At 47.1% G+C, this 24,307-nt stretch overlaps 2 protein-coding genes across 3 annotated transcripts in view; one reads left to right on the forward strand and one right to left on the reverse strand.

The window, feature by feature from the left end:
• Positions 1 to 5,028: 5,028 nt before the first annotated feature.
• LOC135824800 (uncharacterized) lies at positions 5,029 to 17,319 on the reverse strand. Of its 2 annotated transcripts, none has more exons than XM_065337511.1 (9): positions 16,879 to 17,319; positions 13,202 to 13,253; positions 12,233 to 12,545; positions 11,627 to 11,649; positions 9,253 to 9,568; positions 8,525 to 8,740; positions 7,292 to 7,414; positions 6,401 to 6,625; positions 5,029 to 5,767 (listed from the first exon to the last, which is right to left on the reverse strand). In XM_065337511.1, exons 2-9 carry the CDS (start codon positions 13,214 to 13,216, stop codon positions 5,385 to 5,387), a joined length of 1,614 nt encoding a protein of 537 aa, XP_065193583.1. In that variant the 5' UTR covers positions 13,217 to 13,253; positions 16,879 to 17,319; the 3' UTR covers positions 5,029 to 5,384. The 2 variants fall into 2 exon arrangements, with proteins under 2 accessions (XP_065193583.1, XP_065193584.1); XM_065337512.1 differs by having other exon boundaries at positions 13,202 to 13,295.
• Positions 17,320 to 19,944: 2,625 nt separating this feature from the next.
• The window catches only part of LOC135825335 (uncharacterized), a 35,766-nt gene continuing 31,403 nt past the window's right edge, over positions 19,945 to 24,307 (forward strand). The window contains exons 1-2 of the mRNA XM_065338070.1: positions 19,945 to 20,123; positions 20,402 to 20,706. The gene's annotated coding sequence lies outside the window, so the exon portion shown is untranslated. The remainder of the gene's footprint in view (positions 20,124 to 20,401; positions 20,707 to 24,307) is intronic.

Consider the following 24,307-nt stretch of genomic DNA (forward strand, 5'->3'; position numbering starts at 1 on the left):
CGAGCAAACTGCTGTGTTTTCCATGGACTGTGTTGCTACTTCTACCCATGGCGTGATTTTATGCCTCTTTGCTTTTAACAAAACGTGTGGAGTGCAATACAAATCATTATTATTTGCTGAGTCTGCTGAGGTCTGAGGTAATGCTGCACAATGGTAGGTACGAAGTGGAGTCGCCCTTGACTAGAAGTTTCATTGCAAAATGGCGAATCATCAGACTAAAATACTGTGCACTGCAGTAGCACAATACCTACTGCAGTGCACAGTGTGCAGAGTTGCACATGTGACTGATCAGCGGTCCGCGTATTACGGTCCCTCTCGAACCAGCTGCGAACCACGATTGAAATTTTTTAGGGGGTGCTTTGGCAGCCAAAGCACTGCCTACGCCCCTGCCAGTCGATTTTCCTATAATTTGCTATGCGGCAAGAAACCCACTTCAGAGAAGTTTCAGTAGAAAAATCAGACGTTTTCCCCGGTTACATTGTCCTAACTTCGATTTTCAGTGTATCAGCCATCGTGAAAATCGCCGCCATTATCACTCAGAGAGAAGACATCGCACTCCGAAGAAGAGGTGTTCACGCTGCGCCCGAGAGTGAAATATTGTGCTCTTTGACCCTCCATAGTTCCCCTGAGAGAGTGAATGGGACGTAGGTAGCTTGGAAATGGCTGTAGAACGTTTTTTCCTGGACGCAGCATTCAGCTATTTCAAATGTTTTCTTCAGCTTGATTTATTTTGAGAAAATGTTCTTCTTCACGGTTTCTGCACTGGACACGTTTGGGATAGAAAATTTCACCTGCGCAAAACTGGCTGTGCAGTTCACGCGCTGAGATCCCTATCGAAACATTGACAACAGGGCCCATAGACATAGTACACGCAACACAACACAAAACAAAAGTATTGAAACTCACCACCAAGAATCTCAGGCAGCGCTTTCAAACCTTCTCCGCCATCATCGAAGACGAGCTTGGTCACTGCAATCATTGCATGCTCAACGTTCGGTTGGTCAGCCACAGCTTCAGACAGCTCATCTCGGTCCATGGATGGAAATCTCTCGGAGAACTCTTCAACCAAGTGCTCCAGGTCATCAGGATTAAAACCTGGACAAGAATGCAAAGAGTTTCGGACCTTTTGCTCCCGAGGTAAATTGAAGCATATCAAGAAAGCCATTTGGTTGTGAAAACTACTTTGGGCTATGAAGAGAGTTTCCTAGAAAAGATAATTATGTGGACAAGCATCATGGACCGAAACATGCAGGCAGCAACCACTTTCCCAAACGACAGCCAGTCGTCTGTTGACTAGTGATGACCTCCCTATCATCATGTAACCAACGCTTACAGGTTACTACTGTAACTCGTATACTCTCAGCACTCAAAGCACATACTTGTTGTTACGTAAGTAGTTATCAATATTCGTTCATTGTCTCACAAGGAGAAGAAGAAGACAAGGCAGTGCGAGTATGCGCACAGCCTATCCATGCATTCCTACGGTGTACTATTTATGTGTATACAAATTACGTGTCATAAAGTAGCCATGCTACACTATCCTCCTCCTACCAAAAATTCACGCCCTCGTGAATAGAGAAAGAAAACAGAAACATAAAAAATAAAATAACTCAGGACATAGCAAAATCAGTAAACCGCGCAGGCAGTCCAGCATTGCGAGCAAGATGGGCTCTGGTTGACGGCGGGAGCGTAGACGACAGCGGACTATGGTCGCTGTCGAGGGCTTGCAGAGTAAGCACCGTGAGGCATCAGATGCGAACCGAATGTTCCTTCTGATCCAACTGCATTAGCCGAGAACAAACGCATGGTACGACTAGTGCCAGAAACCTTCGGGAGGGCGAACAAATTTTCCACTCACCGCATTGTACCTGGGCAAACTGACCACTGAGAGGTCGACATTCACAGCTTTGGCAGCAGCCAACTCAGTTGCGGAGAGACCAGCAAGTACAGAAGTGGCGACATCCACAGACGCAGTCGTGGCAGAGGAACTAGCTTGCTCTGGCTGATTTGCGGGAGTCTCGAGATGGGATGGTTGCACCTCCGGCAACAAGGAACGCGACAGACCATCTGCATTCAAGTATTGCCGACCCGGTCGGTGAACAGTAGTGAAGGTGTACTCAGCGAGTTGCTCCACCCATCGAGCTTTTCGACCGCGTGGTTCCTTCACGGACATCAGTGCGGTGAGGGCAGTGTTATCTGTGCGGGCAATAAAATTCCGACCAAGCAAATAGTGCCGGAACTGATTCGCGAAATGGACAAGGGCAAGCGTTTCCCGGTCTGAGGCATCATAATTCCTCTCTGCCTTCGTCAAGACCCGGCTGCCGAACGCAATGGGGCGTTCCTCGCCATCTTGCATTTGGCTGAGGACAGCCCCAATGGCCACCTTGCTTGCGTCAGTGTCCAAAATAAAGCCACCAGACGAAACAGAAAAGTCGGGATACGCCAACACGGGGGCTGTGGTCAGTGACCGCTTCATAGCCGTCAACGCCGCATCACTACTCTTAGTCCATGTAAAGCTGGCACCCTTGCCTGCTAATACATTCAGTGGAGCGGAGCGCTGAGCAAAACCACGGATGAAGCGGCGGTAAAACCCGGCGTACTCCAGAAACACCTGTACACCTCGTACAGACTGGGGTACGGCCCACTTCACAATAGCCTCAACCCTGGTGGGATCCGGAGCCAAACCTTCAGCCGAAACTTCATGGCCAAGGAAGAGCACCTTCCGTTGGAAAAAAGAACATTTTTCCAAATTTACCTTTAGTCCAGCAGCACGAACCCGGCCAAATACAGACTGCAGGATCTGGAGCTGTCCAGTGAAGGTAGAGCTGGCATTCAATACACTGTTGAAAAACACTTGACAGAATGGTTGGTTAGGCACACTACACAAACCATGAAGCACCGCTTCCATTACACGGTGGAATGTCGCTGGACCATTTCTACAGCCAGACATAACCAAGAAATCACACAAACCCAACGGTGTCGTAACGGCAGTCTTTGCCGTATCGTCCTCGTGCTTAGGAACCTGCCAATATCCTGACGCTAAATCCAGGCAAGTGAACCATGAACAGCCAGAGAGTGAGTCCAATATGGCGTCAACACGTGGGATAGGATACGCATCTGGCTCCGCAATGCTGTTCAACTTGCGGTAGTCGATACATAACCGGAGAGATCCGTCCTTCATGGGAACGAGAACTATGGGCGACGCCCAGGGTCTAATGGACTCGGTGAGTATACCACGGGACAACAAACCATCCAGCAAAGCTTGCAAAGCGCGCGTAGGCTGCTTAACTGGCTGTATATCACCAGTACTACTACTATGTGGCAAAACATCACAAGGACCAAAATCACCCTCCTGCAAGAGAAACAAGTCATGATTCTCACGGAGAAGCTCTGTAAGTCTGTTCTTTTCAGGTACTGCCAGATGATTCCGAGACTCAACATACGTACGGATTATCTCGGCACGTTCAGGGGATAGCACAAACGGTTGCATATCCGCAACAGATGAATCAGCAGGATCATCATCCTCTCCAATCAAGTTATCGGGTACAAGAGATAATTCTGCAATATCAACATCTGTAGCAATTTGTACTGGGTAGTCAGAGTGATTCTCCAACACAACTACCGCACCGGACCTGCCAGGTCCAACCGTAACCACACTGGGGGTCACAGACACATCTGGAAACTTTAACAAGAATGAGTCCAGTGGAACAGCAACACAATCCACAGTGACAGATGCCTCTTGCACCGACTTGCACGGGACCAGCACGACATGGCCGGCAGGCAGAGTTAATTTACTACAAACAGTGACACGGGAATAGTACGTGCCCGGGTCTTCCTCAGAATTACTATCATTACTCCAAGAGTCAGATAGCGGGTCAGCGTCCGCCGCAACAACCGGACTGGGCTCTGATGGACCAACACTAGTAGCTTTCACGCCTAGCAGGACTGACAGATCATTAAAAGTTAGTGTGCCTTGAGCAATGTTCAATAATGCTCCATGGTCAAACAAGAAATCAGATCCCAATATCATATCACGGCGGATATCAGGAGACACTACAAATGTATGCAAGAATGAACGCTCTCCAATGCAGCATACAATATCCACAGCACCCAGAACCTGGAGTCCCTCACCATTAGCCGCACACAAACGGGGAGCAGCTTGCAAGGGCACATCACCATACGTGGACAAAAATGTTTGCTCATGCAACATAGAAACACAGGAACCAGAGTCAATTAACGCCGTTACACACTTGCCTTGAACATGGAGATCTAGCGTAGGGACTGACGATACAGTCTCGATACGTACTGCATCTGTTGGCTCCTCGTGAACGACTGGGAGTTGTCCCACACCACCAGTCGTACTCAGTTTCCCGAGCGCCAAGGGTTGTGTGGGCAATCTAGAGCAAAATGGCCAGGTTGTCCACAACCACAACAAATCGGTGGTTCCACCTGACCACCACGACCATACGAATGTCCACGACCACTGCTACTACTATGAGGCTGATCAAATTCGAAACTTGCTCCTACAGGAACCTGTGTGCGTGGAGCAACAATTTCCAAACAGCTGAGTCTCTTTTCGAGGTCGGTCAACCTGCGATCAAGTTTCTCGAGCACCTGAGCTAGTTGATCACGCACTCCGGTGTCATTAGACTGGTGCAACTCTGATGCACTGGCATGTTCGTCAGACGGTATCTTGAACGGACGAGGTCGAGGGGACCTGGTCTTCTTTCTGCCTTTGGACTTGCCCATCTCGATATCCCACTAGCAATGGCCCAAGCTACAAACATTTGTAGTTCAAAAAAACTTTTGAAAAATGTTACAAAAAAAATGACCCACATGTACACAAAACATTCTGGTTACGTCAAACGGACGTACACGTGCACAGGACATGACGTCAACAGTGTACTTGCTAAGTATGCACGCACACTCACGTGCGCAAAATATTTTTGTGAAAATGTAGCCCTTTCTACACCAAACAAAACTGTTACTCATGCACAGCGCGAACGATCAGTCAAGGAGTAAAGAATGGAAAACGAGACGAAGGCTAGAATGATCAATACTAGTAAATTAGAACTTAGTCTGTGGGCTGGTCTCCCGAGTAGCTGGAACTGGTCTCAGACTCTCTGGAACTTGTCGACTCTGCAACTTGTCTCTCCTGCGGAGGCGTCTTCCCAGCCGTGGACAAAACCGACGACTATTTTTCCGCTGCCACCATTGTAACTCGTATACTCTCAGCACTCAAAGCACAATCATACTTGTTGTTACGTAAGTAGTTATCAATATTCGTTCATTGTCTCACAAGGAGAAGAAGAAGACAAGGCAGTGCGAGTATGCGCACAGCCTATCCATGCATTCCTACGGTGTACTATTTATGTGTATACAAATTACGTGTCATAAAGTAGCCATGCTACAACTACAGCTGCTATCCGTGTAATCCTACTGCAGCAATACGTCTTACCTTCACCACTGCATGCCGTGGGACGGAAATTGAGAACTACCGCTCCGTCCACAGTTGACACTTCGAGGATGTGCTGACCAGCGAGCAGGCTAGATCGATCCTTGCAGAACTCCCAGAGCTTGGCATGAGTCTGGGCAGACATCTGTACAAACACTGCTGTGCCTCCGCTCTCTCTGTGGACGCTGTCTGCGTGGATGCTCTGATCACCAAGGAGATTGCAGAGGTTACCTACGACTCTGTCAATGAAACTCGAGGCTCTGTGATTATACTCACAGTCGATGATGAACTTCACTATATACGAGCTCTCGTCTGTTTCAGAATAATAACAGTGAACACACACACACACACACACACACACACACACACACACACACACACACACACACACACACACACACACACACACACACACACACACACACACACACACACACACACACACACACACACACACACACACACACACACACACACACACACACACACACACACACACACACACACACACACACACACACACACACACACACACACACACACACACACACACACACACACACACACACACACACACACACACACACACACACACACACACACACACACACACACACACACACACACACACACACACACACACACACACACACACACACACACACACACACACACACACACACACACACACACACACACACACACACACACACACACACACACACACACACACACACACACACACACACACACACACACACACACACACACACACACATACAAACACACACTCTAACACACACACACACACATACGGTATATACATGAAAGGTGGCAAGCGGAGCTCCCAAAGCAGGGTGAGTTCTGTAAAATGACAAACAATCCGGCATCCGGCAGCTACCTTATCAAGCAATCACGCAATCATGCTAGCACAGTAATGCTGACCTTTAAACTTCAGTCGTTTGCTGTCACGAATAACCAGCCTAGTCACAGGGACTAGTTCATACTCAGTGATCTCTGTGATCACAGTGTTCTCGTCGATGAAGCCAGTATCCTTCAAGTACTGCTTGGTCTCTGAAATTCTGCTGCCGTCCCTGGTAGATCCAGTGCCCATACTGATGAAACAGGGGTGCTTACTTAACTCTGTTTGTATATCAGCTGGTGATTTTTCTGCGACAGACGAGAAACAGGCAAAATTGACAAACATGCCGAACACCGTGAAAGCCAGTTCAGATCAGTTTCACACGACGACTGAGAGGGATGGGTTTGAGCGCACCCATGCCAAGACAAGCCACCGGCCGCACTGAGAATACATTCGCGCCCAGCCTCAAGTTTCCATTCATCAGTGATTACAGTTTGGTCCATGACTATTTGCGTACAACAGGAACGCGTGTGGTGTCTTTCAGCTTGGTAGATCTCCCAACGATATGCTGGTATTGTCTTCATTCGCCAGTCCTGAGTGCCCCCCCCCCCCATCCTCCCGAGAGGTGTACAGAAAGGAGAAAAGAAGGTGGAGGCAAAGGGGATGTTGTGAATGTGATGTTGGTACGAGTGACGGTCAGTTTATGTAGCCGAATGTGATCTACTCAATCATCCAGTCAATGCTGTGTTTGTTTCATGGAGAGGAGTATGTGGAAGATACGGAGCAATGTATCAGGGACCGCTTTGGAGAGCATTGCAGAGAAGCAAGAGTATGCGCACCCACAAAGCCTTGGGGAGAGCATCATCCATTGCACCAGCTGCTACAGCATGCAGCGGGGTGTTGGTGTTGGTTTTGGTGAGATAGTACCACACTTTAGATGGTGATATACTAGACAGGTACAATCTATTGCTCACCAACTTGGCCATCCGCCCGTGTCACCTGACCCTGGTACTGCAATTCCTGCGCCACACGGTCATCAGTGATGCTAGCGCTAGACGCCAAGCGATCGATTTCAGTCAACACTGCTTGTCGTTGTTCTGAGCAAGACCAAAGCAGAAGCGGGATGATGAAAACGGAACACATTCTAGTGAATAGTATATTGCACTGGGTAGAAATCACCTCGCACGCCAGTTTAAATGCGAGGCATGGCTTAGTGCACATGAAGTACTTGCAATGTACAAGAACAATGAGAGAGCAAAACCGACACTAACGGATGTCTCCAAGTGGGTAAATGCAATCAATGGGGCAACGTACATACTTCTACGTGTAGATTGAATACGCGTTTCATCAAAGAGATAAATAAAACAATTGATGCCAACATAATACAATGTAACAATCATGAAATGTAAAAAAATTATAAAAATTAATGGACTCGGATGGAGAGCCAAGGATTAATTTATACTGGGTCCTTTCTCTTTTGCATAAGAATTAAAGTGATTCTTAAACGTTTTTCTTTCGATGGTCATCAGTGAACCTACATCGAATAGTGATGTATGGTGACGACAGTTTCAGAGTATTGTGTCGTGCTAGCCGTTTGTCACAGTTAAAGGTGCTGGAAGCTGCATGCAGTGTCACGGTGGTCTGTAGTCACCATGGTCACGGTGGTCTGTAGTTACCATGGTCACGGTGGTCTGTAGTCACCATGGTCACGGTGGTCTGTAGTTACCATGGTCACGGTGGTCTGTAGTCACCATGGTCACGGTGGTCTGTAGTTACAGGTTTTACTCTACATGGTATAATTATTGTTTATTTACCTGTAAACCTGTAAATCGCTATCCGATGTAGGTTCACTGATGGCCATCGAAAGAAAAACGTTTACAAATTGAATTTTATACATGTTTGCATTTCATGATTGTTACATGGTGCTATGTTGGCATCATTAAATTTTGTTCTATTTATCGCATTCTTAAAACGCCTCTTTAAACATTACATCCTCCTTCTTTTTTCCATGATAACATTGGCTCACGATCCGAGTTCAAACGAGTCATCAGTAGATAATAGAGAGGTTAGGCTGCACCTAATTTTTGATGTGACCCTCGAAATTTGGAGTTTTACGCCAATCGAAGACCTGTTTGACCTAAAACTGCACGTCACGTCAAGCAAATTACTAACGTGCAGCTTAATCTCTCTAATAGCCCTTCGCCTACCTTCTCCCATGTTCTGCATCCTCAGCAGATCAATGGTCACAGGCGAGGTTGGCTGTGGTAAGTGGATGGGTTTCTTTCTCCTGTCAAGGACGGTCTGTGACGTGCGCATTCGTGCCACATCCTCGGCAGTGTGGACCACCCGTTGACGTTCCGGTGATGAGAACTCTTTCATCAGGTCTAACACTTTATTGCAGTCTTTCTTGCATTCTGTAGAAACTGAACACCACATGCGCCAACACATGCGCCAACAAACATACGAGGACAACAAATTCAGTTGGTGACATGTTTGGCCAAGACCTCCAGCTTCTTCAGGCAGAGTACAGGAAGTGATCTGTTATAGCGTTGGTGTTCAAAGAAGTGTGATTTGTTCACTATGGACGATTATCACCACATGCGGTTGGACAAGGTAGTACTTCAGAGTATGTAAGTGATAACTTTACGACTTTGTAGTAAAGGCTATTGTATGGTATAGCCGATCTCTACCTGTATACAACACCACAGCACATGGCTACGCACTACAGCCACTGGTGTTTGGATATCCTGGGAATGGCCAACTCGCCAAGGGTCCTTGGAACCCAAAAGCTTCTGGGGTGTGGGCATCTTGCGTCCCACCCGGAGCCCATGCCTATTGCTCCCCACCCCAACGTATCCCACCCTAACGTGTCCCAACACACCGTCTCCTCTCCACCGTCCCCTGCGCAACTTCTGTCAGGTTCCACATGTCTTACCTGGAACAAAGGTATCCACTGACTGCATGTCATCTAGGAACTTTGAAAAGTTTGCTTCGGGTTCAGTGCTACGCACTATACTACAGAAGGTGTGGAACGTCTCAGCTGTACCCCTGCTCAGCATGTCTAGCAGTCGGTCATTGTGTTTGGCCGAATCATCTTCTACTCCCATCAATTCCTTCTTCTGCGTATCGGTGAGCAGGCCTTTGGACAGGCACGCTGTGCGGATTGTGCAACAGCTGAGCGTTGCTTGGAGGCGTGGAATCCACTCGCGGAACTCCGGGCTTGACCATGGCCCTGTGTTGCCTGCTTGACTCTGCAAAGTCAGCACACGATAGTCATACACACAATGAACTGAGCATGAAATACCTTCGGGCTGCCGAGTTGAATGGTGTTTGTTCGAGAAAGCCGCAACACTCCCTGCACCCTACATACCCAATCGAATCAGCGCACATCCGCCGAAATGCGAACGCGTTGGCGTATTACTAGAAAGGGATTTGTGCAAAAATTCACTTGAAATGTTGTTTCGTTCTAAAAAATCGCTTCAATACTGTCACCCTAGCTGGCATTTTGGTCTTCCTCATAGTCCTCTGTGAATCATCTCATCATTCTATTTATACAACAAAGTGGCATATTAAAACACTGCAACCTACCCGATCATTTCATTCCCGTACCATTAGCAGCACGCCCAAAACCATTTTAACGATAATGCGACGGCCCTATGCCTGCGGACCGCAGTCACCGCATACCGAACAAGTTCGGTTATGATCACGTCTTTTCTCCTGCCGACTGGATGCCTGGTCAGCGGTCTCTTGCTGTCTTTGCATCTTTTCACGAAGTCGGCGAGTCTCCAAACGATGGGATACTTGCTCCATTGTTTCTCGTTGTCGGCTTAGCCTTTTGCAGGCACGGCGACTCTCGAGGGACCATCTTCTACTCTCCGTGTAGGCACTCCTGCCGACGCCTTCTGCTCTGTGACATGCCCGGCCCATTAGCAGCACACCCAAAAAAGTGATAATGCGATAATACGACACCGTCTACCACCTTGATGACCTAGGCAAAAAACAGCATAGAGATGTTATAATTTTTTCATTCCTCCAGTTTTTTCAAGACATAATAATTATGGGATTCGAACCCGCACTATCGCCCTACATGCATTTGCCTGATACACTTCGCATACATACACATTCTTCCAAGTTGCTTCACATTATGATCTTGCATTTGATGGTACGGTACGGGACATGTACGGGATAGCGCCAGGCACGCCGACGTCGTCAGGCACAAACAAACAAACGGAATTAAAGCTATGTGGACCCTGGCTAGCGCCAGACATTACTGAAGTAACGTCTTTTGCTTAGCTACGGGAATAACACTTTTAGAACCTGTGGTCTTCGGGGACCTCAATCGAATTATCATGGACGACAGTAACCTTCGGGGACCTCAATCGAGTTATGCTGATCAAAAAGGCTGCAACACGTCATACAACCCTTTCTACCAAATGACAACAACCTCATGTCCTTGACTCTTTCAACACCAGTCTGTTCATTAATATGAACCGGCTGGTGATACTCACCACTTACGGATGCACCAGCAAGTAATTCAACTGCATTATCATCATGAAGAAACGCCTTGACCTCTTCAAAAGGGCAAAATATGATTCTGACATTACTGCCATCGTACCCAGCTCACTATTGTAGCAGGGATCGCGGCCTTGACTTACTGACCCCTAAGTGAGCCCAGACAAGCAACGTTATGCGAGTGTGTCACTATACTGTACATATGTAAATTTAGGTGCCAGGGACCTGACATGCAATAAAGGGGAAGTTAAGCCTTTAATTAATTTTCACCAGTTGTAGTCTTCGGGGTGCTGAGTCGAATGGTCTTGGTCCGAGGAAGCTGAGATGCTCCCTTCCTCCTTTGTTCCCAATTGAACTCGCGCACTTCCACCGAAACTGGGTGACTGCGCCCTACTAGATGGGGATTTGTATGCAAAATGTCACTAAAAGTGCCATTTCGTTCTTATAACAGCACGGATGACCCCGATTGGTCCATATGTTGTAGTCTTTTGGACGCTGAGTCGAATGGTTTTAGTCCGAAAAGGCTGCGATGTAGCGTTCGGCCCTTATTCCCAATCGAACATGGTTTAACAAGCGGTCGCGTGCTCCTGCGTACACCAGTCACCTGGTCACCACGCCAGCAGGCGACAAATTTCACACCAAGATTCAACTCGAAAGGTTAAAAGGTTCAACGCGAGTGACAGAAAGTCGCCCCAACATGCTGTGAGTTATAGCCTGCAGGCACGGTGACCAGGTGACTGGTGCTGGGTGATGGTAATGGGTTCCTGGTGAACTGGGCTGGTTTGACTTCGACTTACTCTAGTTGCTGCATCTTCACTGCCTGTATTAGAGAGGACACAGAGAACAGTAAATAGCCAAAGCGTTTTACTTCCTCACAAAAGTGCCTGCATGTACACACACGCACACACGCTCACACACGCACACACACACACACACACACACACACACACACACACACACACACACACACACACACACACACACACACACACACACATCATGACAAACACATTTGCACAACTTCAGTGCAGGTTGGTGCCATCAATGTGCACTGTACAGATATGGAGCAAAGCGACTCAAGGACATGCAGTATTGGCTGTACATGTACAGGCAGGCATGTAGGCCGTGTGTAGCCAGCGTAGTCCAGTGAGCGCACTAGAAAATGGCCGTCATACGTACTACATAGTCTTAACAGGCAAAATGGCAACTATGAGGTTGCCGGTGGTACATGGTCACCACACTACAGATGTGCTCTAGCACATAGTCACCACACCTCAGACGTGCTTGATGTGGTCAAGCATAGAGTCGCCACACCACAGATGGTCGAGCCCCCCCCCCCCCCCCCCCCGTGTACAATTCTGTTGGTATCTCTCTGCCACCTGACTGATAAAGTTGCTACTTACCTGCAACGAAGCTATACACTGACTGCATGTCATCTAGGAACTTTGAAACATTTGCTTTAGGTTCGATGCTACGCACAATATTGCAGAAGGTGAGGAAGGTCTCAGCTGTACCCCTCCTCAGAATATCTAGCAGTCGGTCATTGTGTTTGGCAGAATCTTTTATCGTCATCAATTCCTTCTTCTGCGCTTCGGAGATCAACCGCTTGGCACAGCATTCCACTCGAAGTTCACCGCAGCTGAGCGTTGCTTGGAGGTGTGGGATCCACCCGCGGAACATCCGGCTTGACCATGGCCATGTTTTGCTCGTGTGACTCTGCAATAACAACATACAGAGTGTATACAGTACACCTTGGCAGATAATGCTAGAAAAATGGCAGATTCTGCTCCAAAAGCAGTGAAAGTGGCAGAACCATACAAACCTTATGGCAGGCACTTCCTTGAATTCTGCTCCACGTCTTTATCCACATACCAAACATGCATGAAACCGCGCAGAAAAAGTAAAAGTACCAAATTCTGAAAACGTTCTGCCGCCAGCGGCTAGCATATCGTGAGGTTAGCATCACAGAAGCTGCCAGCACGTTACGACTAGGGAGTCGTAAAATACCGGTATTTTATGACTCCCTGGTTAAGACTCGTTCTTAGCAGCACACCTCGTGCCATGCAAGTTCTGTTCTTTTTTTGCACTGAGATCTGTGCTGTGTTGATCAAGCATTCATTGGGGGACGGGACAGCCGTGGCTAGCTGCAGCAGATGTAAAAGCACGCGCACATTACTTGCACTTGGCCACTGTGTGTGTGTGTGTGTGTGTGTGTGTGTGTGTGTGTGTGTGTGTGTGTGTGTGTGTGTGTGTGTGTGTGAGTGTGTGTGTGTATATTTGTATGTGTGAGTGTGTGTGTGTGTGTGTGTGTGTGTGTGTGTGTGTAAGAATTTCAGAATTACGCAAAGCAATGACGTGTGGATAATTCATACCTCTGCTGCAGCCATAACTGCGACAACAAAAGTCACGGACGTCAGTCACCACCTGTTGATGCATGTGCACGCAACAAACCGCACCAAAATAAACCTGGAACATCATGAGTGATATAGAAATGGAAAACATTCTTTAGAACAAACATTTCCGAGACAGCGGCTATATTATAGCAACAAGGAGAACACGTTTCACTGTAATACCCTACTAATACCAGTAGTGTAGGATGTGTTTTGGTTTGGGAAGGGGGGGGGGGGGGCATTGGTTCACATTTTACTGTTATGCATGTCGACATAATTATACGAAATGCTTAGAGCGAAACTTGTCCTCCTTGTTGCTATATTCTTTAGAACGTTTTCAGCGGGTGCAGATTCAAAAGAAACGCTAATTTTAAAAGCATTTCACACTTTTGTAGAAGTGTGGGCAAGGCTTCAAGAGTGGGCTCTGTGCGTTGACAAAAGTACATCACCCCCAAGAGTAGGCAACTTCCGCATACAGTGTTGTTTCGACAGAATTTCAAGTTGACGGCATTGTTTTGATGCAATGCTCCTCTTGCCCGAGTGATTTACAGTGTTTGTATTGCTTGTCAACGCATCACGTGTGCTTCCTTGCGCTATTTTGTACTGGCTGAAGTCCAAGATATGTCTGATAATACGCGCACATTGCATCATATGACATCAATTTGAGGAAGTTGGCTGCTCCCACGTGTCCAGAGCCGGAGAAGCATGTGGAGCCCTCCGCTCACCAAATTTGCAAGGAAGCATCACTCCATTTTCATTGCACGTGTATCGGGGAGTCCGAATCAAGGGCTGAAAGTAGCGCCAGGGTTCATGCCCTCTGGCCTTCTGATGGGTTATTCGACCATGGATGGTGAAATAGAAATGCGAACCTGCCTTCGAGTCACGGGTCGCATTTTTTGGCCACGACTGTACTGGTACTTCGAAGTTAGTCCTTAATTATATTCCACGCACGTCGTGCATAGAGCACTCTGACCAGTAGTCAACGTTCTTCTGTGTACGGAATTCAGGTAGGACTTTTAATATGCAGGTATGTTGGTACTATACTGTCGTGTACGTGGAAATCCGCTCGCATAATAGTAGCGGCCCCAGAGCACTGGCCATGCAGCCGTGGGTAAGCAGTACATGCATGACCTGATGACATTATGCGCTGCAGCGCGCTAGTCGCATCGGATCTACTTGCACTGACGGTTCTGTACGCGCTGAGTGCGCCAGCCCCGGTCTATCGACTGGATTTCCATGTCCACGACAGTACATGCACTATCAATATGACCCGGTTTCAATAGATCTCCTGTATCAGTGGCGGATCCAGGGGGGGGGGTTCCGGGGGTTCCATGGAACCCCCTAAATTTTGCAAAGTGTGGTGCTGAGAAATATGGAAAAATATCATGTGTGCACAAAAGGACGTCCGTCCGATCACATGCACAGTCAGTGCAGTCAAAGAGTACAGACTCAGTGCACTGCATGCGCGTTCGGTAGATCGATACTGCATGGATCGGTAGTCTACAAGTACTTTTAATAGTCTGTACTCGTGTTCAAGTCCGTGATTTACAAACGGACACTGTAGACAACATTGGGCGGTTGTTTCCTTTTTGATCTTTCGAAACGATCCAAACTTATCTCCATTGGCGCTGTCATTCACTGTTGCTCAGGATGGGTGCGGTCAGTATTCCTTGGACAATTTATTTTGCAGAAGAGAAAGGATGTTCCGAGTGATGACACTCTTCAACGAACTTCGAATCGTACACGTAGAGTTCAAGCTCCTCAGAAGATGAGGGCTCCGACACCCAAGCAAAGTCAGTAATCTCTACCTGCTGCAGCATTACATGCAGTAGTGACTAGTTGTTCCTCCGCAGGAACGGAGTGCTGCGCCAGCGATGTGTTTAGATGACATTGGAAGGATTGTGCAATTGCAATTGTCGACACTGTTTCGCTGTTGTTGTTTCTGTCACTGAAGTGAAGACGATGCTCTTGTCCTGTGACTATAGAGCACTTCGCATCGTAAAAATGCCAAAATTTTCCGAAAGTACAAATGGACAGGGAAAGTAACTTAGTTGTCATTTCGGCATTCCTGGCTCTCCACGTACCCATGTATGAACTCAAGTATAATTATTATGATTATGTGTCCGTACTAAATAATAATATATACAATGTAGGGTAAGCAGCAGCATTTGGCCCTGTACAGGCTTTCCATCGTCCACCACACCACAACTGCGCGCTCCAGCGATGGTGGTGTGCTGTGGCAACGTTACGTGTCGAGGCCGGCTGGAGGGCGCAGTTATGGTGTGGTCGATGATGGAAAAATATTATGTCCGTAGTGCGTTTTAAAAGTATGCGATTCCCACTAACACAATCGGATTGTCGTAATTACATGACTATGTCAACCGCACAACTTCAAAACAATCTGATTCCATAATATTTTGGCTGTTCAATTTTGGTTCAACCGGAACCCCCCTGTAGAGATCTCTCTCTGGATCCGCCCCTGTGTATGTACCGTGTTTTGAATTCCCCGCGTCCTTTGGTGTGAACAACATTGCGAACAAAATATGAATGACTGTAACCAGGTTTTATTTTATCTTATTTTTCATTTCGGCCAGTCGGCAACTATACTTCTTCTTCTTCTTCATCTTGGGGGTTAGTTAAACAAGGGGAAATAGCCATGTAGGAGCGTGAGCCCGCCGTTCGGCACCAGGAGTTGCCGCTCGCTCGACTTGACTCTACTGAGTGAAGATAACCCACACCAATTAACCGTGCTTTACGCGCAGTCGCAGTACACAGGCACATAGTCTTCGGGCGCTTTCGATTGCACATTTGGGCCCAGGTTTTGAAATTCTGGAATGAACAGAACGAACGGATTGCAGCCATGTAAACGAACGACTACACGTAAAAATCGTAAATGGGGATCACGTGGGATTCTGTGCACCCTCGCGCACGCACGTGGACCTAGCATGGCGTTTACGTTGAGTGCGTCAATTCTGGAATTAGCAATTCTGAAATTAGCAATTCCGCCATTTCTTCAGAATTGACTGAATTGACTGAATTGGAATTGACGACGGAATGTGTGTAATCGAACTGTGCATCCACTGTACTGACCCTCCAGGAAATCGCGATTCCACGGATGCAACAAATTTCGCGATTTTCGCCCAAACCCGCGATTCTCAGCAAAATCCGCGATTTCCCACGTTTTTTGTTGTTTTCTGCACTATATCTCACTTTTTTATGCACTTTTCACGCAGTGCTTTCCATGATCCTGTAGGTTATTTGCACAGTACGACTCGGACTACTCCCGAGTAGATATACGACGCAACAAATTTCGTGATTTGGCCCAAATCCGCAATTTTCTGTAAATAATTCCACAAATTCCTGGCAAGTTCTGCATCATTCCGCACTTTTCGTCGCAGTTTTCTGTTGTTTTCTGCCGCAATTTCTTGCGCAAGTTTTCGAGAGTTTTTTCCGCAAATTCCCGCAGGGACAGACTGTAATTAATTGTAGAATTCACCGAAATGTGTGTAATCGAACGCGCCCATCGGGTTGTTGAGACTGACGCTCACATCACAGTAGCATGAGCCATGCATACCTGTTACCGATGCCCTGCGGCCTGTTCAGGAAACGAGAACGAACGACAATACCCAAGAACTGAACAACACTGGCTAACCACTTACCCAGAATGATCACTTGAACACCATGACAAATGGGGACGATGAACAGTCGAGCGACGAGCGCTCCTGCAGCCTGGAGTCACGGTTTGCTTGAATCCTGGACACGACTTGGAACGTCGTGGGCGGATAGGCTGTAGATCAACGCCAACGGTGTACCGGTTCTCGACGTCGTGATGGTATGTAGCAGTCGAATAGAGCCTCCGAGGCACCAGGAAACTTCAATGAAAACCTACACAGATTCTTACATAGCCTGCACCCCAACAATTTTCGACACGAAGCAGCAAAACTAACACCACCTCGCTACCTACAACAACTCTTCTATAAGTACAGTCATGTATAAGCTGCCTGTAGCATGAAAACTGAAGAAAGTACAGCTAGCGCTACACTCAGCCGGCCGGCGGCAGTGCAATATTTCACCACGAAGCTCCAGTGCGGAAACAGTGCTCGTTTCGCCGAGGCGAGCAGCAACAACAGCGAGGGTGGGTAGATCTACGTACACGTACGTGTCGCGTTTTGTGGATCTAATAATAATTATTACCGTACTGGCAATATATGTTGCCGCAGTGAGGCCATGAAGCGTTACATTGGCACATGTTTGCCGCACGCAGGGCGTTACATGCAAAGTCGCACAGGAGCCGTTACACAGGTTTCTATATTGCCGCAGTCCTTTTTTTGCTATTGCCGCATCACTTTTTTGCTATTGCCGCATCATTTTTTTGCTATTGCCGCATCATTTTTTGCAAACTGCAATGAAAAGATCGCCGCACCCCGCCGGACGCGCGTTACGAACTCAACGAAAATTTGTCGCACTAGCCTGGTCGCGCGTTACGCCGCACCCCCCTGCGTTACGCGTTACGCGGCAACATATATTGCCAGTACGGTATATTAAATCTATTATACACTTGCCGACTTGGCTCCTGGTTATAATCAGGGGCTAGGGAGTAGTAAAATACGTATCTGATATTGACTGAGTACGAGGTTTTTATTTCCTATACTGACCAAGTACGAAGTCAATATTAGATTTATCACGACAAACAGTCCGTATTTCAAATTCCAGAACGATAACCTCATGAATCCCGGTTTTATGATGGCACAACCGTTGCACCACCACCTACTCATGCAGTGACAATGCTGCACACTAGGCACCGTTCAACTGCGCAACCCCTTATAGCAGTCAAATTTAAGCAGTCAATATCCCTAAGGAGTGAAATATGCAGGAATATTTGACTGCTTAGGTATGGCAAAAATCTACATGTATGTGAGTCAATACTAAGGGAGTGATAGATTTTACTACTCCCTGGTTATAATCTTATTATTATTATTATTATGCACGAGAACTCGCTCATTTCATGCATTTTGAGTTGCGATATTACTTACTTGAGAAGTACTAGTATTAGCAACTTCTGAGCTTTTTCTGAAAAATTAATATGGATGCGATTTCAGCAACTTTCATTTGTTTTGGCACCGTTGCGAATTTGCGATAAGGATTTTTTTGGCATCTTTGGGAAAGGGCTACTCGCGGGACTGTACCGTCGCGTCGCGGGACTGTACCGTCGCGGGACTCTACCGTCGCTGGACTGTACGGTACCCATGTACCGTCGCAGCAAATACTTGTAGATCTACGGAGTACAGTCGACTCCTGATAATGTGTAACAAACACAAGTGATCAGGAGAATTAGTTCTTTATAGGCGAAGTTCGTTATAAATAAAATGTAATGCACTCACGTCATTTAATATGCAAGCAGCCAGTCATATACTTGTATATCATGACTGGCAAGTGGCCCATGACAGACTGTACATGTACTACTAGTAATCTATGAGCACACTTGCTTTGCAGCCCTACAAGATTTGGTTCGTTATAAGCGAAAACTGTTCGCCATAAAGGGTCAATTTTGTATGGGTTCAAACAGGGGTATACAAACCGCACCCGGGTACGTAGAACTACGTATGGACAATGGTTCGCTTTTATCACGAAATTCGCTATATGTGAGTTCGTTATAAGTGGAGTCGACTGTCTTGTGCTTTAGTTTAGTCTTTGACTCTTGGGATCGCACAAACCTAGCCATCATACTGCACTGTCGCACCGTGGACATGGAAATCCGGTCGCACGTCTAGCGGCCCCAGGCCAGGGCGCTGGTCATGCAGCCGTGGATAACGTGGACATGCATTATGCGCAGCAGCGCGCTGGTCGCATCGGATCAACATGACTTTGTGCACTGCACGCAGCGTTCTGCACACACTGAGCCTGAGGGCGCCGGCCCCGGTGGATTTCCATGTCCGCTACAGTCTTGAAAGTGATGACGTCAAAAACGCCCAGGGAGTAGTAAGTTGACATCAGATTTCTATTTTGGATCCACTAAGGTGTGACTTTGCTATAGGGCTTGAAAGTGATGACGTCAAAAACGGCCTGGGAGTAGTAAATTGACATCAGATTTCTATTTTGGATCCACTAAGGTGTGACTTTGCTATTGCCTCAGTATGTGGGTGCATAGCAACCCACTCATGTCGTATGCAGGTGCAACTTTTACTTCGCCACCAGTTGTCACCCCGCCCCCACTAGCCAAATCAGTCAGTTTCACTGGCAACATCACCTTGCTGTGAGTGAGACCGCTTGAAATGTGCTTGGATCCATACAAAAACTGGATCCAGGTGGATCCAGTTTTCGAATTTTTCAAATTGTTGCTATGCCATTGCTATGGAGTGACGTAGCACTTTCAAGCCCTATTGCCTCAGTATGTGGGTGCATAGCAACCCACTCATGTCGTATGCATGTGTGACTTTTACTTTGCCACCAGGTGTCACCATGGTCACCTGCAGGCCTGGTCACTCCGCCAAATCAGTCAGTTTCACTGGCTACATCACCTTGCTGTGAGTAAGACCGCTTGAAATATGCTTGGATCCATACAAAAACTGGATCCAAGTGGATCCAGTTTTTGAATTTTTGAAATTGTTGCTATGCTGTGACGTAGCACTTTCAAGCCCTAGGAATGACCATGATGACGGGGGACAGATTTACCGGCCGTCTCATATCCAGAACACTCGGGCTGCAACCGTAAACACATTCCTTGCTGTAGACCTTGCCCGACCGTGGTGAGCAACTGTAAGGCGCTCTTTCGCCAAAGAAGTATCTGAGCTGAGTTTGTGTGCGCGATCACGGCCATCGTGATACGGAGCGCTAGCGAGGCTTGCTTTTTACTTGAGTGCAGTGTTCTTTCTCCAAGCGCAGTTTCGTCTCCGTCTTTCATGAGGTGAGTTTCTATGGCCCCTCCTCCGACTGTCGTCGGCAAAGATGACTGTATGCCCTGTGTTGCATAAGTGCCGCACTGCCCTTGCTTACCGTGACATACGTTTGTGCTACCCCTATTCCTCTGTTTGCGGCGCTTCCTTCTCTGTCCTGAACCTTCTCCCAAATCTCAGACTGTCTTGTTTGGGCGGCACGTCGCTCATGCAACAACAGCATTGATCTTATCTTCGGACCTTGTTCAGGCTCTCGAACTCAATTTTGGCTATGCTTGTGTGCTCACAGAATTGGACAGGACGATTCAACACACAAGGCCACAAAATGTGATGAGATGAGGGTTCCGGTGCTCGTGGATTTAATTCGGAATGCAATTTATTTCGTCGCCGCACTGAATCCGTGGATCGTGAAGGCGAACAGGCGCTGACCGGGCTGCTGAAACTCTAGCACGTCGTTACGTGAATCGTATCGGCCGACAGAGAGAACACCGTCACGGACAGCTACGAAGCCGGGCAGCCGCGTTCCACTACAGTGAACAGCGAGCAGAGCTTTGCGGATGCGTCTCTTTTCCGGGTTTTTTTCGGCGGATTTCGGTGAGTGTGTTTGTAATTACGTATCAATTACATACTAGTACTGCTGTTTACCATGGTTTACTAGTAAAGGCGAAGCACTGTTCCGCACAGTCCGTGGCAATAGTTACTACAGTCCATTTCAAAACTATAGACGCGTAGGGTTTTTGAAATATTTCAAATTTGGCTGGAACTTTTTGAGAATAGTTTTCGGAATATTGCTCAGGACCGCTCCACAATTACTCTCATATAGTTTCTAAACGATTGGATAACAGACGCCCAATTTGGAAAAATTTATGCACAAAGTGATCACAGATTTTATGTGGTATAGATGCTGGCATAACGGTTTTTGCCTAGGTACGCGTCTATAGTTTTGAAATGGACTGTAAGCGCTGCAAATGAAGAAAACCCCGAAGTGATAGCTCTGCTGCTACACGCGGTCTCCGCCTGTGCGCCTTATTTTTACATTATCACATGTCCTGATATTTTAAATCTTCCACTAGGATTTCACATTGGCTGAATGAGATACCACGATGTCGAGTACTGTATCAAGATGTACACAGCAGTGAGTAGAGGCGACGGTTTCAAATAGGACATAGGTTGCAAACCGGAACGGTCTCAATATTCACTTTCTCTCTTTGTATTTTGATTAGAAAACGTATGTGACAGTGAGACTACGATGTGTTTTACTCAGCGCCAAAATTCCATCGCTCTGCGATGACCAGAAGCGCCATACCAAGCATTTGAGTTTTTGACGTGTTGTTTCCCACTGCGACTTGAGTTTTACGACTTTCGAAAAATCAACTTCTTGTCGCAGGTAAACAGCGGCTTGCCTCTCGCCAATAAAGCACCGCATACCAATCAAAACTAATGGAAGCACACACAAGGCTTATTGTTACTCTGTACTGGCCGTCGTGGAGCGATAGCAATTACCGTATTTTCTCTAATAAGAGCCCGGTGTTCTTATTTTTTCAGTGACAGCTCTACCCGCGCTACTATTAGAGACTGGGCTATTATTAGAGACTGGGCTATTATTTTTTCAATTGTCAACTATCAAGCCAACTCCAGTCTATACAGGCATAAATTGACCATATCAAGACAGATTTTTCAACCCTAAACTCAGGAATATTGTCAAAACAGATGTTTCACAATAGCATTGGCGCCAGGAAGGAAGCAGTAGACCGAAAAGCTCCTTATAAATATGTTCTTGGCATATTGTACTGCTGTTTTATATGCAGTCAATATACTTGTTGCATACTCCAATTGTGACCCGCGCTACTAATAGAGACTATGCTCTTATTATTTCAAACCAACCTCATTATTGGAGACTGGGCTATTATTGGAGACCTGGGCTTTTATTAGAGAAAATACGGTACCTAATTTCAGACCCAGAGCGAATTTGACGTGCACTCTAAAACATGTCCGGTTTGGAGCCACCTCTGATTTGAAGCGAAAAATTGGGCAACTTGGAGGCCAGGGGCGTAGGAGGGGTTTTGGAAGTGGTACGACTGAAGGTCGGTGCGGCCGAAGGCCGTGTTGGAGGGGGGTGCGGGGGACCTCCCCCGGGGAAATTTTGTAAAAAAGACATTTTGTAAAAAAGACACAAAATCCTGCGTTCTTGGAACTTCTGGCACACTTCTGGCGCAGTGTACTGTGCAGTCGAGTCGAGTATAGTAGTCAGTACGACTCCAGATGCATAACAGATCTACGAGTCTAGAAAAAGGTCAAAGTCGGATGCGCATATGCATATCGATGGATCCTGATTTTTTTATTACGGTTTTGCACATTTCGGACAGACCACACTTTTCAAAAAGTGGTACGGCCATGGTCGTACCAGTCGAAGCGGGTGCTATGCCCCTGGAGGCAATGGGTCAACACAAAGGAGTGGCTCAGTTCGATTGACTCTGGCCCCAGAGCAAACTTCAACATGCCAGTTTCCTTCCACAAACATATTTCGAGTGAAAAAAATCGACGCTGATGATCGGTTTGGGTCTATACAAATTTGGCTGTCAAGCCGTTCCGGTATCGAGCCGTCGCCTCTACACAGCAGTGAGTACCATACGCCCCAACATGTACGCGTAGGCTGGGTTTGGATCACTGAAGAGGTCACACGACTAGTGCGCGTCAGCCTTCAGTACAAACCAAGAACGAGACGTGCAGGATTTGAGCGGATTGGAATGACCAAACGCCCATAGCCAACAGACTCTAATCGATTTGTTATGACAGCTACTCACATACTGCAAACCAGCGGGCACCATTAACCATTTCACTACCCATTAGTTTCGCAATTAAGTCAATTCACAGTCTACAGAAATACGACTTTTGTTATATCATTACTCTTCTTTGGCCATTTCCCACAAACAACCACTCTCTGGAAAGCTAATGGTGGCAGCTACGCACTCATAGAAACTACAGCACCAAGCGCCATTCGTGTGTGCCGCGCCGTGATGAAGAAGACGTTTTCAAACTCAAACAAATATGCGCAGCGCGATCTGTCACGAGTGGCTCACTGATTTGTAAAATCGTGGCTCATAGAAACCAGACGAAGTTCTGGTGAAAATACTTAAAACCCGAAGGTTTTCCAGCCACAAAATGCATAGGTAAGCGAGAAGATATCAGAGTTATTCTCAGCATGACGGCGACTCAAAATGTTTGAATGCGCATTTTTAGTCGCGCACTAGCCTCGAGCTTCGTCGTGCGCCAATTATGCACCAAGGAGTGAACGCGATAGTTGCAGTCGATAGTCAAGGTCTTTCTGAAGACGTAGAGCCCTCATTTGTAATAATCCGACAATATTTGAGCGTGTGACGAAATAATTAGTGATCGCCTATTGCATCGATCCGCGTGGATTGATATTTGAATGGCTGGTAGCAAGAGTAGATAAACAAGAGTGTGCAACTCCGGATCTCTCCTGCACAATCTGCAGATACCCCCGCCCACGGCGGAATGTTTTGTTGACGTCACCGTTTTTCAGAGAAACGCGCAGTTTGCCGCAGAGCAGTGTGAGAGCACGTGCTGGGCACCGACCTTGTAGTGTAAAGCCCGGCCAAGAGCACGAGGGAAAACTTTCCGAAAGACTCGCAGCGCGTGCGTCGTCGAAAAGATTACGTCAACAAAAAATTCCGCCGTGGGCCAACCCATCCGCGAGTGTCACACTCTTGTTTATCTACTCTTGCTGGTAGTGAGAGGGTTAAATCACAAATTTTGTCATCTGGAAATGTTGGTGATGGGTGGGAAAATCGCAAGTCAGCAAGTCAGCACGAAGGGTTGAGGTGTAGTAGATAAGCATACTTGTACTTACTACTTACGCAAGTATGAAAATTGAAATTGACTTCAATCGCACACCTTTTCAGATGAAAATACACTCGTACCTCGTTAATCCGGGCAGTCCGGGACTGAGCACAGCCCGTACCTTTGAAATGTTCATTTCTTCAAACCACATACATTTTGATGGGGAAAGGCCATAGATGTGGCAAAGTGACAAAAGAGTAATAATACTTGCACTGGAACTTGCCCAAAGGGTGACTGGTAGACCGAGGTGCTCGTAATTCCGGTAACATACACATCGAATGAAATAGGGGAAAGGTGCAAGTGTGAGGAAACCTACCGAGCATGAACTTACCTA

The sequence above is a fragment of the Sycon ciliatum genome, chromosome 9, assembly GCF_964019385.1.
Source record: "Sycon ciliatum chromosome 9, ocSycCili1.1, whole genome shotgun sequence".
Lineage (NCBI taxonomy): Eukaryota > Metazoa > Porifera > Calcarea > Leucosolenida > Sycettidae > Sycon > Sycon ciliatum.